Source organism: Oenanthe melanoleuca, chromosome 4 (assembly GCF_029582105.1).
Source record: "Oenanthe melanoleuca isolate GR-GAL-2019-014 chromosome 4, OMel1.0, whole genome shotgun sequence".
Classification (NCBI taxonomy): Eukaryota; Metazoa; Chordata; class Aves; order Passeriformes; family Muscicapidae; genus Oenanthe; species Oenanthe melanoleuca.
The window spans coordinates 17,551,424-17,568,368 of NC_079337.1; the positions used below are offsets into that span (position 1 = coordinate 17,551,424).

Here is a 16,945-nt window from a genome sequence, read left to right on the forward strand (position 1 = left end):
ATGCTCAATTAGCATGAATTCATTGCTCCTTGCTAGTATAGCTTATCAAAGGATGCTTAATATCAGTGTGGATTCAGTTGGTCAGCTGTAACACAGACAATAATTCTAAGGTAAAGAGCAAATGAGTACCCAGACCTTTTTACCTTTTGCTTCTACTGACATGAAAAACTTGTAGCTGTTGCTTAAAAAATTGCAGGGATTCTTCTTCTGGATGTTGTCACAAATTTTTTGTAACCTTGAAAAAGCAATATATAAACAAAGTATGCTGTACATTCTCTGAGTTTAATATACTATTTGATTAAGCTTGAGTGCATAATGGCATCTAAATTTAAAAAGTGAGTAAAAATATAGTAGCAGTATTAACAATGGGTTCTCATAAGAAGTTTCTTGTGTTGATGGTAAGTCAGGGAAAGAATGCAAGAAAAAGACCTTGTGTTGCCTGTGTGTTGTTTGTGAAAGAATAGAAAACAAAATTTAAAGAAATAATTACTCCAAAGGGTTGAATAGGTGCAAGTAGTGAGTAGGAATAAGAGGTGACATCTATTGTGGTGGGAAAATACTTTAAAGAATGAAAAGGAACCTAAAAAAAATACAGTTGGAACTGAAGTCAAGAAGGGCTTTTTATTAGTTTAATGTATACTGCTGTCATATTTCTCTACTTTCTATACTGCAGATTGCTATGCAGAGATTTCCCAGACTGTTCAATGCTTTGGGACAATAACCTGGCCTCTTCCACTCTGATTTTTATGTTACATTAGTGTTAGGAGCATGTGCAGTGTGTAGGATGCCAGCATCCATCCCATGCAGCATATAATGACTTATTTGGCTGTGGATGGACTGAAGACTTGAGCCCTACAATATTGCTTATTGATCAACAAACAAAATGCCAGCTGGAGAAGGCATTGTATTAGCTTTGATTAGGTGTTGGTGACTGTGGAGAAAATCAGTGTATTACAAGGTCAAAAGAAATTGCCATAGAATAAAATACACATGGGAAGGAGATCTGTGGTTAAGGCTTGGCAAACAAAATTAATCACCAAATGGTAGTAGAGACCTAAGCAGCTACACTTAAGAGTCAGATCTCTTCTCTGTCTATATAAGCCTTTGCCACCCACATAAATACTTAAAAATTCATGAGTTGATAATTCATGTCTGGATTCTCTGTTTATGCTAAATTTGTATATCTTTATCCTCTGAATCAATAGAACAATAAATCTCTCTTCAAAGTATGTTGGAAAGGGCAGGCAATGTTTAGATTTCCAAAATTTAATAAAAAACATACACTGATACTTTTGTCTTGTGCTAAAAATAGTATTTTTATTCTTCATAAAAAGTTATGATTAAACTTGCAAAGACACAAAACCATCACTGAAAGTAAAAAAAAGTTAGGTATATGGTATTACTTGTACATCTGGGGATTTTTGTTAAATATTTGAGATCCTCTAAAAAGAGAATGGTAACAAGCACATTTCAGGTTGGACAGTTTTCATTCTGTTTCTCACTGGTCTAATGTAAGCTGAAAAATCTACTGTAGCTCCTATTTAAACATGTTTTCCAGATCTGATTGGAAATTATTTTGTGCAGAGCAATTTGGCTAAAACATCTATTTAAATCCTTCTAATGCTTCTTTTCTTTTCTTTTCTTTTATTTTATTTATTTTTTTTAAACCTATATTAGGATGTTTTGAATAACTTGGGTTCCTGTGAGTTGGATGAAGATGACTTAATGCTTGACTTGGAGTTCCTGGAAGAGCAACATCACCATCGTTCTGGTAAGTCAGATAAATGCTGTCTGTCTTCAGTGAGGTATTGTTATTCTAGAAATAAAAAGCAAATATGTTCAGTACAATTACTTGGAAATAAAAAGAAGTAATTTTCTTGGAAGGAGAAAAGTGGTATTCATTTTTTAGAATTATTTTTAAATGTATTTGTAATTAATCAGAAAAGTGCTGTTCACACAGCACTTGGACTTCATATGGTCAGTTATGAAATGGAAGTGATTTTTACAGCTGCAGAATTTCAGTACCAAGGGCAGACCCATCTGTTTTTCTAAATACTTTTTCTAAATACTGCCTACCCCAGGCACTTAACAAAAGAGCATTGGTGGAATGATTGTGATCCTGTTTTGTGTGTGCCAGAATAATATTCTTCAAATAAACATGATTTGGCTTGAAACATGAGTGTAACTTGATGGTTTCTTTCATGGTTGGCTAAAGCACTACCTTGATTATTAGCAGTAAATTATTACTATATACCTTGTTTAATACCATTTTATAATAGGATTATGCAAGGTAAGTTGTGTTTAAGCACCAGTAATTCTCACCTTCTCTTTTACTTGCTGTTCCCTGATCCCTGTTTCTCCCTTCACCAACATGGGTGCCTGTAGTACACATTCTTTGCAGACAGTGGGGTTTTTGAGACATTTTGGCTGGTGTGGACAATCTTCAGTTCTAGTCCCTTCTTAGATGCAAATTTCGCAATGGTTGTAGGTAAACTGTTTGAATTGTGCTCCTGTTTGCAATTTTCTGTGTATGATTATTCTTTGAACATATCTGAATTATCTTGATGATAATTCTGTTTAATTATTGTATCATGCTTTTTAAACCTGTTTGGATATCTACTTATAGGATGAAACATCTATTTTCTTTGGAAGAGAGTATGGAGGATTGCAGCAGTAGTATGTGCCTGATCATAGTTTTCTAAATTATTGGAAGCTGGGATGCAATATATGAACTGCACAGAAAAGGTCCTTTCTAACCCATTCTGAATAGTGCTATTAACTGTTTACACAAAGTTGAATGATGGGTAAAGAAATGTCGTTTCAAAAAGCTTCAAAAACAAACGTGTTTTATAAGAAAACCTATGGGGTTCAGTATTATTTATTCCCTGGACTGGTTAGAAATGTATTAACTGGCAGAACTGTTTTCCATAAGTAAACTTCCCTAATGTGTTGCACTTAGCCTGACCTTTATTTTCCTTCTTTTTTTACAAAGCATTAAGTTAATAGTGCAAGAAAAGTTATGTCCAGTATATGATTACAATGATTTTGTAGCAGCTTCTAGAACAACTAAAATAATAATGTCTGAACAGCATAGTTGAAAGAGAAGTAATTAAGATAGAGGTAAGATATGACACATAATCTTCCTGCTCTTGGCTCATTACCCAGAGCAAATGAGATGCTTTTAAAACAGAGATCTACATTGTCCTCTGACGAATGGTGATCATTTCTATTCTGAGCAATAATGTGGAGAAACACACTACACATTGTTTTTAAACAAATGTGTTTATTTTAATAATATTTGTTTGGCAGTGAATCTAGCTGCAAAAAATTTAGGATTTTCCTAGCTGTCATTGTTTTTTAAGTCATTCACTTGGAAGAAAGATTTGGAAGGATAGAGCCACGGTACAAAGTAGACTCAATTTGACCAAATAAAACTGATGCCTTTATATTGCATGAGGATATGGCACAAAATAGTTAACGTGGTTGTAAGTTATCATCTTAATTTGTGTTAAGATATTGAGGTAGTATGCTTGGTTTTTAGTGATTTAGCATTTGAACACTACTGAAGTGCATAAAAGCCTTGAACTAGATACTGGCATCTAAACTCTTTTAACAAATCCCTTTTCTGATTCCTCTGTTAAGTTGTGGCCAACTTCCAGGATTTAAGACTTTTCAAGAAAAATTATTTTCAGTAATTCCAAGTCAGTCTGTTCTCTGTTTTCCCTTCTGGGCTTGCTTGTTTTTTTTTTTTCCAAGAGGCATTTCTATTCATACCTAAATAAATTCTTCTAAATTTCTTAAATTAAATTATATTATCATAATTTTTTGATATAATTTTATTTATAATTTTATACTGCCCCAGAATACAGAGCTGATCAACTCATCACGTTGAAACCATAATTTAGTGCAGAGCTTTACACTTTTATAAACGCATCAGATTAAAGTTGATTGTATTTCTGGCCATGCACATATAAGCTCTTTCAGATAATTGGGAGACAATGTATGTTTTTTGAAAGATTTTTAATTTGCCTGCTTCAGAAACAAGAAGACAGCAGATTGCACATGGAGGATGAGCCAGTACTGTCACTGTAGAATATATTATTCTAATGGAATTTAAATTAAACCAAAGGACTGTTTAATTCTTCAGTTATGTAACTGGCCTGAAAAGTAGATGATTTTTTGTAATTTTTGCCAGTTGCAGGTTTGTTGAACTGTTTGTAAAGGCTTCTTTAAAATGATAGGCTTGAGAGTTTGCCTAAGGCTGGCCTCAGTAAAATTCAGTCAAAACAATTGCAGACCTAGAGATTTGTGAGCCTCCTTTAGCTAGAGGTTAGACAGATGTGCTGTCTCTTCTAGAAGAAAATTCGGCCTGTGTTATGTCAGATTTACATATTGAAGTCAACTGAGAGTTAATGCATAATGTTCATAAGTATAAAAATCTTGCACAAAATGCTGCTTTTTGAATGGAAACATTAAAATTATGTTCTTCTGGAAGTCAAAGGTATTAGAAGTACTGTGACTATTTATAGTACAGTAAAAATACTGTTAATTTTCTATGTACTGATTACAGCATTTATTTAGTTAAAGCCATCAGTACTAGAGCCATATTACCATTCACTTGTGCCCCATTTGGCTCTTGATAAACAATTCTGTGGGGAATTACTATAGGGAGAAATGTTCCAAGAGAAGCTCTGTTTAACAAATAGATTGAGATATGAAAAGGTATAATTGGAAAATTATTCTGTTCTTTCTTCAGTTGTTACAGAGGAATAACTAAGGAACAGCTAGGAATAACTATTCTTTAAAGGGCTGTGAACATATCTAATGAAAAATTACATGAGTACAAGGACTAACCACATTTCTATCTTGAATATCAAAAATTATACCTTCATGAGGAGGTTGTGTACATTGAGCTGTGGTATTTAGGCATAAGAATTCTGAAGGGTACTGCCCCAGTTAATAAACACTGTTGATGAGCTGATTAATGGCAAATTGTAAAATTCCCTTAAATGCCTTTAGGAGCTCCAATTTTTCAGAGATGTTAGTTGAGAAATGATTTACAATAGCTTCTGCTTTAGCTGCTGTAGTTTTAAAGAACAATATTTGTTAGTGTGAGGATGTCTCCAACTTTGTACTGAAGCTTACAATGTAATAATTTAACTAAATAATTGTATTGATCTACCATTGTTTTAATGACCATTTATGAATAGAAAATAAGATTATATTGGAAAGATTTCAGGGAGAATTCACTATTAAGTTTTCAAGAGGAGCTATAAGCCAATTGGTAGGAAAGGCAACATTCCAGAAAGTGGTATGCTGTGTTAATTAAAATATAGAGATACAAAAGGAGAACGAGATAAAGATCTGTTACTTCTTTCATTGTTTGTGGTGGTTTTTATTTATTTATTTATTACTCCAACTCATGTTTTGCTTGTGCTCTTGTTCTGTCCTTTCAGCTTTTCTCTAATGAGCTGGTTGCCCTCCAGTAGCATCTTCATGAAATGAGGTTTCTGCAAAACGATGCTATAAATCCTTTTGAGTACTAGGAAATTAAAAAATATCCCCAACTTTTTCTCTAACCATACAACAGAAGATAAGGAGACACTTGCAAACTTCAGGCAGATGCTTCTAGTTTGGACATAGATGTCTGTGCTTTGCTCGTCTTAACACAGCTTTAGAAGTCTGGCATTCCCTTATTTCCAACTTTTTCTCAGTGAGTGAGTTTACTGCTTTAATTTACTACTTTTGCATCTGTTTTAAAGCTGTATTGTCGAGACAAAGGATGTAAGACACAGATATTTTATTATCCCACCTAAAACAATTGCTTTGAAATTTAATAAAATAATATTTATATAGTACTTGGTGAGTGCAGAGTGCTACTGCATACAAATTCAAAATATTAATCAGTGTGATTTGATGAGAGTTTTGCATACTGTTCTTATGCTGGAATGCTTAAAACGAAGCATAATGTGACATCCATGAGGAGTCTTGAGGGTGCCTTTTTATTAATCTGAGTAAATTAGACTTTTAAAATATGCTGCAGCTTTGATTTCCGGTTGTAAAATAATGAAGTCAGTGGATTCTATAGCGGGAAATCACTGCAGGTTTATAGAAAGTGACAGCATTAATTTAACTTCATTCATTTTCCTTTTCCCTCGTGAAACATGATGTATTTGATTCCAAGTATTGATTAGTCAAATCTATGAGGAAGACCTTTATATTCAGTGATACGAGCAGCAGGGAATTTATTCAAGTAACGTACATTAATGTGCTGGTGTTGTGCCATAGCTTATTGAAAACCAAATAGTTTTATGTGGTTGGTGTTGTCATTAAATCAGGACTGCAGTATATAGCCACCTTTCCTGAAAGTTCAGGAAAGCACAACTATCCAAGGGCTTCGGTCATCACTTAATTCGTTGTCATGAGTGGCATAAAACAGGTGCCCTGCATCCTCCTAAAAAGATGTGTGTGTGTAGCTGGGATTTGCAGCAAGTGTGGAGTTCAAAGTTGGGGGACAGCTCCTGGTGCTGAATGTTAAGCACATGTTCCTGTCTCTTCCCCATCAGGCTCCACACTATGCAGTGACTATTCATGGGTGTGATATTGATTAGCTGTGTACCCAGACTGGCCTGTGCATCCATCATGTTGCTGCTGGAATGCTTGCTGAATAGTTTTGAATAATGTAGCTTGCTAAAATTTTTAGGAGAGATTTGTCTTTGGCCGGTGCTTCAGCTGTTTTGGATTAAATGCCTCAGCCTCAGCTGAAAAGCTGTGACCCAGTGTATACATGAAGCATAGTCACTTCTCCCAGCATATTTCAGAAATGAAATTATTTATCCTATTTACTGGGAAAAAAAGTGGAAATATGAAATTTTATATGAATATGAAACTTTATAATCCATCAAAATATTATTTAGTTCTTAAAAAAACAAACACTTTTAGAGATGGAAAATTTTGATCAAACCTAAGTTAAAACCATGTCTGTTCAGAAGCATTTTGAGTGTGTTCTTAACTGTCTGGAAATACATGTTTTGGTTCTTGCTCAAGGTTTATGAATGAAATGACAGATTTCATCAGGGATTTTGCAGACTGAGGGGAAGGCAGAAAGATTTTGAAGTGGACACACAAAAATACTTATCTAAGTGTCAAATTAGACTCATTCATTATATCCGAATATGGTCTTTTAGTACCATTACTACATTAGATATTAGTAGCCTCACCAACAAAGCACAGTGTACTTGTGTTTTCAGGAAGCAAAGTCTGGCATTTGTATTTCTTTTAAATCCAGCTAGATCAATTGCCATCAGTACCCAGCCAAAAAAAATTGTTGGTGTAATGGCCCAGTAATATTAGATAGGTAGTTTCTGGGGTATTTTGAATGTGATGAACAAACTGTGTGAAAATTCTGTGGTAAGTTTGGAGTTCCTCCTGTATTTTATTAATTCAATGTATTAATTATTTTTATTAATTTTTTAGTAGGCAGTAAGAGTGCTGAGTTGTGAAGAAACTCCTTTGGTCTTTTGGTGGGTTTTTTTGACCAGGAGTTTTTCAGTGCAAGGAAAGCAAATTTTTCAAAGCTTTTAATTTGCTTTTAAATAGATAATAGGAAAAAAGACCCTAACTGTGCATTTTTATATAACAGTTGCTTAGAACTAGAGCAGAAATACTTAGGTAATTTGAATGTATTGCTTTGCTCATGAATGTGTCGTTGGCAGCAGATTACATTTCTGTGTTTACAAACAATGACCTGCTTTGATTTTTAATTGGACCTGGACACTCAGCTTCTTGAGCCCTTCTGAAATCCTTGTCATTGCCAGATGCCATCTTTTAGAGTTGTATGTGTTACAGATCAAGCTAAACTAGAGCAGCATTTCTTTAGATTTCTGTTTGGAATGTGTAATAACAGTTTGGTTTATACTTAAAGATTTTGGACAGAATAAAGATTGTGGCAGTAAAGTAATAGAGAACTCTGTGTCTTTGCCAAACAGCAGGTTTAAAGATTGTTTAGCTAACTAGCATCTTGCCCTGTCACTACAAATTTTGGATAATAAGGTAATAAAAAGTAAGCAGTAGTAATAATGAAAAAAACAAAAAATGATGTGTTAATTATACCACTATACAGACCTAGCACCAATTAAAAGGAAATGTTCATGTTCGTTTTCAGTTTTGCAAGAGAAAAGGTCTTGCCGAATAAATGCCTGCAATTCCTCCATCAAACTTCTTGGGTGAAGGGAGAGCATCACAAGCCACAACTGTGGCCAGATTGATTTCACACATATTTCTGAATTCTAGCATGGATTTGAAGTATGGAGTGGAAAGTCACATGCCATTATATCCATATATCTAGTTTCCATATATCTAGAGAAAGTTATATCAGAGGGCTTTTTTTATATTTTTGGAACGACCTATTTATTCTACTAAGCTGCACATTTCCCCCTTAAACATTGTTTAATAAATATTGCACAGTAATGGAATAACTTAAGGTCTCCAGGGAATGTAAAAGAAATTGGCATCTTCTAAACTCTTCTAACCACAATTTAGAACTTGTGAGAGACAACTGAGAGTGGAGGAAAGGGAGTTTTGCAGGGTTTGCAAGTGAAAGTATGTGTGACAGTATAAAATAAACAGCATATTTGTGTTAGTCACAAATAACCATTGCACACTTCTGGCAAGGCCTGCCTTAGGACAATGGAAGTGTAAACTGCTGAGAATAATAAGAAGAAATAGTGAAGTTAGCATTAAATTGGAATTGAACTAGTTAGAAATCATAAGCTTATATAAGGTTAGTCTTCCAGCGTCCTGGAGAACCCTGGTCCATATTCTGGAAAAGAAATACTGGATTGAGAGCTCCGTTTCTATTCCATTATTTATGTAAATGAATGGTGCAGTCTTATTTCAATTTTAATCGAGAAAAGCAAAACGCAAGCTAGAACTGCTATTGACTTTATCCTAAATTTCTTTTAGTGTATTTTACTTCAAAAGTTGAGTTGCAACCAAACCTAGTTGATGAGCCACAGGAAGTGTGTAAGACTAGCTTTTAGCTAAACTTTCCTCAGAATATGTTTAAAACACGGCTGAGATATTGATAATGTGCCTGTGCTGTGTGTTCTCAGTGGATACAAGGAAAATACTCAGTTTCCTGAGCAATTTTCTTAGCTCTCTTTGTTTTGGTGTGACTAGTGGTGAAGGACTGATATATCAAAATGGTGTATGTTAGATTTCTATCTGACTGTTACAAATTTTATTAGTGATGTGTACTTGTAAATCCTACACAGTTAAGCGGAGCAGTGTCACAGAGCATCACATTATAATTTAGATACCAAGAGATATTTTCATTAATGGACAAGAAGGGCAAAAGAGCACTTCAGGGTCATTGAAGAATATATTTGAGGGAGATGCGTTTGTATGGTTGTCCTGGAACAATTAGATTCAGAGTTTGTATCTCAATTTCCTGCTCTTTCATTGTTATAGTGTGACATTTAGTTAGAAATCCTTATTCATATTGGTATGCTCAACCATCATTTACTGAAAGAACCAGGACAGTAATTAAATTAGGCGGATTGCCTTTCTTCATTCCTTTGATTTTATACATACATTGAGATGAAACATCATCTTTAATAATATCTGCAGGCAGAAAATAAGTGCAATAATAAACATTATGACAAATCAAAGCATACTGTCCTATTTAAAGCAATTCTACACTTTTAGATGGCAAAGTTTAAGTAGGATGCCAAATGCTGCTTTTCTCTCATGCTTTGTAAAATTACAACGATCTCTACTGGATGTCTTTCTAAAATGAAAATGTGATGAGAATTTTAGAGGAGTAAGGCCTGTCTGCTCACTTTTGTGAGAGATTTAGGGAGTAAGAGAAACAATTATAAGCTTATAATAATTTTACGGAACAGCCATAGCTCTTTTTATATAAAAAAAAATTACTCCTTCCATACAGCTTGTGCAGTGATCCTACTTCAAGGACAGACTAAAACTGTGTGTGAGTTAGTGATGGCTTTTGACCTTTTGAAATACTTACTTCTGGGATCATTGCAGCTTCACTCTTATGGAAAGAGAGAAATAGTAGTCTGATAGTTAAAACTTGAGTGTAGATCTCCTGAGTTGAGCTGGATTCTCTGATGCCAATTTCCAGCATTACCATGGGCTCATCACTTAATTTACTTGTAGTACAAAGTACTCCAGTAGTCATGGGGGTTTGGCATTAAAGTCTGAGAAATACTCATGATGCCAATGGCATGGAGCTGCAGTAATAACTGGAGTCATTCCAGTCTTTAGAGGCCAATTATGTTCTGGTTTGTGCCTCTTCATGTGTCATTCCAGGAAGTGGAGCAGACACTGCCTTGCTGTTGCTGGTGTGTCTACTACTGTTACTGCTTGTGATTTTTTTTTTTTTATTTTCTTCTGCAGAAAAAATGCCAAAGCAAACCACAAGTTTCTTTATATAACAGAAGGAAAAAAAAATATTGCAAAAGCCTACCATACTAATCAACAAAAGCCTGGGCTTAAACAGAAATTACTTTTTAAATATTTCCAAAATCCATCCTTATCCAAAGATTGGGTCAAATCTACTGTAGCGTTTGAAAATATTAGGTGACTTATTTTTGTATGTCTTTATCTGAATCTGTTATGTGAGAGCCTGTTGTCTGTTCTTCCATCCCTGTGAGTGATCTATCAAATCCTTCATATTGATTGGATTTTGTTGAATTTCATATATGTTTTAGCCTCCAACTTCTCTTGATGGGGAAAAGAATTCAGAAATAAATGCTCTGCAGGTAGTAAACCCTGAGATTTATTGCAGCCTAGATTCAACTTTAGGAGGGGGGATCAATAGTTAACAAATGCTTTGGAGGTTGGTTGGGGACACAAGGTCTTCCTGAAACCTGAGACTCTTTTGTCCTCTCAGGGACTCTTAGAAGAAGGCTATGCTTGTGGTTTGTATAGCCTAGCTAGTTTTCTGCAGTAAGGACACTGTACACCTTCCTTTGCCAAGGGAACAATTTGAGATGAACTCTGAAGGGTAACCTTGAAGAAAGTTTCTGGCTCTTCCTTCTGTACTTAGGCTTATGTTAGAAAAATTCCATCTGACTCAAAGGGAATAAAGCCCAGCAATCTCCTTACCACATTCCAATTCTCAAAATTCTTCCATGCAACCCTTACTGTACAACTTTACAATGAAAGTTTGTCAAAGCAAAGTTTGCCTGCCAGTGCTCCAGTAGCTTCATCAAAGGACAAAGCATTCCTTGTGCCTCCAGAGGATAACATCAGTTATATGGGGTTTGGGGGCTCTTTTTCCCCATGCTTTTGTAATATTGTGGTGTCTTCAGGAAATAGAGTCTGTTGACAGTTAAGATTTAAAGAAATTAAATCTTTAAATTGAATTAAATTAAAAAGAGATTTTGGTTGCAGTGGGAAGTATTATGAATGTACGTTTAAGAACAAGAAACAAGTGTTCTGTTACAGGATGGGTAACACATATTTACATAGATCTGCAAGTGGCAAGTCATGCACAAAATGTATATGCATCCCTATAATTTACCTTTTTTTTCTTTTTTCTTTTTTTTTTTTTTTTTGACATAGAGCTAAGCATTTATGAGCCACTACAAAGTGGCTGAGAAAGTTGATTACTGGAGACACTGGCCCAATGCAGCATCCCTCAGCCCACAGTGCTCTGTGTGTATTTGCTCTTTGTAGAAATGTCTGTACCTAAGGACAAGCATGTACACAAATGTGAAACATACCTGACAGACTAAAGGCTTTCTTCTGAGCTGTTTCAGTGTTTTAAATGCTTTGCATCCTTACATCCAGCTTTTGATAGTGATGCTTGTTTGTAACACAGTAAATGCTGAAGCTGGAATGGTGAGAAATGAAACAGAAAATTGATGGTAAATAAGTGTGGTGCCTTTTGTTTGCTGGATGAATAATGTGCTCATTTTCTTTTTGCTTTCTAAATATTTCCAGCCTGGCAAACAGAGTTCACATATGTTTTAGGAAAAAAGGATTACAGCAATGTCTTTGTAAAGGCTAAGGAAGACAGAGAGGCCCTAGGGCCTAAGAAACTGTTACCAAAAAAAAAAAAAAAAAGTTGATAGTAAACTTCTTTTTATTATAATAAATTATTTTGCTGACTGTCAAAACCCCAGGCATCATTATTAACCTAGTGAAGATCTTTCTGACTTGACCAATTTTTTCTCACAGAGGTTTTTCTTCATAAAAAAGCAATTTACTGTAAAAATATATTTATTTGGAGGTTGAAAAGCAGGAAGTAGATAAAATGAATGCACAGCTGTGTTGTAATATTATTTTTGTGCTTTTTCTCAAAGCTGTTAATTTCACAGAAAATAGTTTTGACAATTGTCTGTATTTCTAACACATTTTCTTCTTTAATAAAACATGAAATAACTCTATTTCTAAGGTTAGATTTCATTGTTTTCTTCCCTTCTTAATCTTTAATTTGTTTGAGTCATTTGGAGATTTTTGCAGGATTGGGGTTTCAGGGGAAAACATTCTTTATGCTCCTTCATGTAACATTACTGATATGATGTACTTGTAAATTAGGAGTTTAAGCTAGAATGACTTAAATACATTGCTTAAACATCTTATTGTCAGCATGTGCTGGATGAAATGCAAACAGCTCCTGGTTCTGAGCATATTCAATCAAACCCCTCAGTTTGCAAGTACAGCAGACTTGTGTTCACAGATGGGCTGTGCAGAGCTGCGTGGAGTTACAGGGATAAACTGTTGGCTGTGTCATTGAACATCTGGGAGGGGTGGGTTTGGCTGTGGGATGAGGTAGACCAGCAAAAGCCATCACCTTGTACTGAATTTTTGTGGAAACCCACACTGTGATCCTTTGACACTGAGTCAACACAGGTAGTAAAGAGTAGCAGTAGGCAGAAAGGGAAAGAAATGAACAAAGGTAAGAAGGAAAACTGGTATGGAAAAATCTCACCTTTAGCTTCTGTGAAAAACAACATGCTTTGGAATAAAGTTCCTTTAAACTTCATTCAGAATGATATATGACAAGCAGCTTAAAGGAATTTTTCACACTATCCCAGAAGTATTATTCTGTCCCTCTCTTCTGAAAAGAAATCAAGAAGCTGAAAGAAACCCAGGTGGTTTGTGTTTTTCAGGCTGCAGGGGCTCTCTGGTACACGTGTGTTCCTCCTGCACGTGCTGCACCCCTCATCCCCACAGCAAACAGAGGAAGGAGTGATGGAGACCTGTTAGCTGGTACATCTAGTTTCACAACAGCCTGCTCCCTTATCTACATGAAAGGCTCCTGAGGATCTTTTATATAAGAATAATGAGCTGTTGAATCAGCTCAGTGGCGTGTGCTAGATCGGTTGCAAAGGGTATGCAGCAAGGTCAGAGGAGATCACAGGAAATATTACACTTTCTTTCAGTGGGAGAATTTATATTTGCCATATTTTCAAATTGTAGGTAAAGAAAGACACTTCCAGTTGTATCACTTCCTTCTTAACTAGAAGTGAGGTTGTTGTACTTTGCCTTCCATAGACACATTCAAGACAATTTTTCCTCTCTTACCTCCCAAGGTTTTTGTCCTTCCTTGAAATATGCAGGAGCCTATGTTACCTTAGATGGCACTTGGATTTATTATGATTACAGCTTTATAAAATCAGTTACTGCTTCTGCAAATGCAGCTCATTTTGGAGTTGTCTTGCAAAAAAACTCCATTACTTTTTCATCTTTCTCCTTCAGTCCTTCTCTTAACCTAATTCTGTTTGCTTTCTGTTAAAGAATTGTGGTTTGATGGGCTTTTTTCTACTGTACATTCTTGTCCAAATCTCATATTGAGGAGTGGAATGCAGACAGCCTCTGTATTTTGTATATTTTCAGCCTTTGATTAGCTCTTGACTTCTGTTAAGTTTATTCAGGTAACAGCAGTATTTGAAAGTGTGGGTCAAAGATGCTAAATTTTGCTTGCTTTCAGGCTTTGAAGTCCAGACAGCTGAGATAAGTTGGCAGATTTTTGTATCTGTAATAACGAAAAATTCTGTCTCCTAATAGACATCCCAGTAGATGTAGAATAGAATTACCATGATTATTTAATAATGCTAGTTGTATTTATAAATTACAGTTTAGGCATTCTGGAGCCATCAGAAGTCCTTGGAGATTAGAATACTTGCTAATTATGTGTGGGAATAAATTTTCCCTATACTTTCTGCTGTAAAAACATACTTGAAATTCTGATATTTCATCAGAACTTAGGTCATCACATTTAGTGTTCTGTTCAGCTCCCTATGTATATGAAGGATGATTCAGCATGTTTTACATTTACCACTTTTCCCTTTGATCTAGCTTTTTAGAGTTCATAATCGATTCAAATTTATTCTGTCTTCACTCATTTGTATAAATGCATGTTCTTTATTTTTGGGCAAAAACATTACTAGTATATCAACGATTTCTAGAAAAAAAACATGTTTTTCCTTTGGGAAACAAGAATTTTTTGGTGTTTCAAGAATTTGCTGTGAGGCGATCATAGTGGAGAATTAAGAGTACATTTAGCCTAAGGCACATAACTAGCTCCACTGAAGTCAGGGGGATTTGAGCTCATTCGTAAGTGACCTCAGTCTTTGGAGCCTAGACTTGGTACCTCCAGTGCCTCCCATGAGATTGATTTTTTTAATAGCTACTCAGTTTCTGTCATTTGCCTTAAACACAATTATACTGTGGCTAAAAGTATATGTCAGTACAGTATTGCTAACATATGGTAAAACAATAAACTATATAGGCAGTTATAGCTAATGTATGGACTGATTTATTAGTAACAGTAGCATAGTTTAGAGAAACAAAAGGTCATATTGTGGGTAATGATTATTTTTCTGAAAAATAAATTTGGGGATGCCGTGTCTGTTTAATTTCAAGTGTTTTCCAGGAATGGATATGAAAGAAAGAGAATTGAAGATAGCACAACATTTTTATTCAAATTGCAAGGAAAATTAGACTTGGTAGCAAAGCACAGTGGGCTTCTTTAAATTAAAATGTTAATATCTTTTCAAGAAAAAAAGTCTTCAGAAAGTACTCTCTCCCTAGTGAGTCTTAGTCCATAGAAACTCTGCTATTTTCCTAAAACAATGAGGACATAATTTCTAACTATTTCTTAATCATCTAAGCAGTGTAGAAATAGGTAGTAAGAAGGCTTTATTACTAAAGAAAATTTTTATTTAACAGATTTATTTTTTTTATAAGGCTTGCTACACTCGATAGTCTGATCAGACCTTGGAAGCAATTATGAGCATGAGAAAGAAAACCCACAGCAAAAATAACTTATTCAATGTTAATTTAGATGAGGTTAATTTAAAATCTCAGCATGCCTTTTAACCCACTATATCCCTGTTTAGAAGTGATGTGAGACTAGTTCTTTAATATAAAATAGAAAGAGATAGGAAGCCAGTTAGGTCCTTTGCTTTCTCTGTTCTTAAAATATTTTGTTTTTTTGCATGAATATCATGCATTGATATTTTCCATCTATCAGAAAAAAATTGCTGGGGGGGTCTGTGTTACTGTTGTAAGTAATTTCTACTGTCAGCCTAACAAGTTGAGTGATCTGGGTCTAACATTGTCTTTCCTGGCAGTCTTGATTGCATATATAGGTTCCTAAAAACTAAAGAAATTAAAAAAAAAAAATTAAATCTGAACAGTGGATTCTTAATGAGGATATTTGATTTTTGACCTAAACAAAGACCATAATCTCACAGTTTTATTTCTAATTTTTATGTCTTGAACATGTGTTTTCCAATATACTTTCCCAGTAGGTGACTAAATTTGTCCTCTTTCACACAAGATTTTTTAAGCACAGGATTTTTATAAGCTTTTTCATCTCTGAGATGATCTAATACTAACATCTAGAATACTCCCACTGGGAAAAATCAGTCAAAACCCAGGGAAAGATATGGAAGTTACTTTGTAAGAGTTTGTGTGTTGTAGAATCAAATCACGATTTTGGGAAAAGCGGTTTTGTCTCAACAAGCAGAGGCTAAATGTACTGTGTTTTAATGGCATCTTAGCTCCTACCTGAGTATGTAGTCTGTGCCATTAAGTAATTTTACCTAGACTCCTTACCCTGCTGTTCAGGTACCAAGTAATCAAATAATTTATTGAGGTGTTGTGCACTGATTAAAGTGGTTTTATGGAGTTATGGAGCACTGACAGTTCGAGTATAAGGTGTTGTGATTTGATAAAATCATAATGCTGTCCATATTTTCTTTATCTGCTGCAGTGCATGCATACAGTAAGTAGGATATGCATGGATGCAAAAATAAAGGAGGTAAGGTACAGGTGCTTATAGGAAGGAGTTGGTCTATGAAGCCATTGGTGCTTAGGTTGTTAATAATGTGGTGAGCTGTAATTTCATATATGCTGGTGCAGCAGAACATTGCCTTCTGCTCTTTCATGATCTCAGTAGTTTTGGTAGTTTATTTCTGTGGTTTTTTTTCCCCTTCTTTTATCTTGCTATTCATATGGATTATTCTGTGTAGTATAGCTGACCAGATTGCAAGAATAAGCTAATAAGTTTTCTTGCATTTAGTGTACCTAAGTGTTTAAAGTAATAGCCAGTGTGCCATCTGACCAGAGCATAGGATTTAGAAACATTTATCTGTTTGTTTGGGTTCTTTTCAGTCTTTCACCTTAGGATTTAATCTATTAATATTAAAAAGTTGTAATTGTCTTTTCCATAGGAAGTACTATAATGAGTATTACAGTGTATTCATTGTACAGCTTTAGACTATTTTCTGTAATTTTTATTCAAACCCGTTTCCTAAGCTGGTGCTTATTCTGAAAAGTGAGCATGTACTATCTGCAAAGATTTAAGCATGTTTGTGTGAGGTAACATTAGAGAAACAGGACTTCTTGCATGCTTTAACATACTTAAAACTCCTTGTTTATTTTCTTAATTCCTGAGGTGGCAGCC

At 34.9% G+C, this 16,945-nt stretch overlaps 1 protein-coding gene across 6 annotated transcripts in view; it reads left to right on the plus strand.

The window, feature by feature from the left end:
• Positions 1 to 16,945, plus strand: part of CCSER1 (coiled-coil serine rich protein 1) — a 592,978-nt gene that overhangs the window by 111,653 nt on the left and 464,380 nt on the right. For all 6 annotated transcript variants that reach the window (XM_056489913.1, XM_056489914.1, XM_056489912.1 and 3 more), the window contains exon 4: positions 1,678 to 1,771. In XM_056489913.1, coding sequence (XP_056345888.1) covers positions 1,678 to 1,771 — 94 coding nt within the window. The remainder of the gene's footprint in view (positions 1 to 1,677; positions 1,772 to 16,945) is intronic.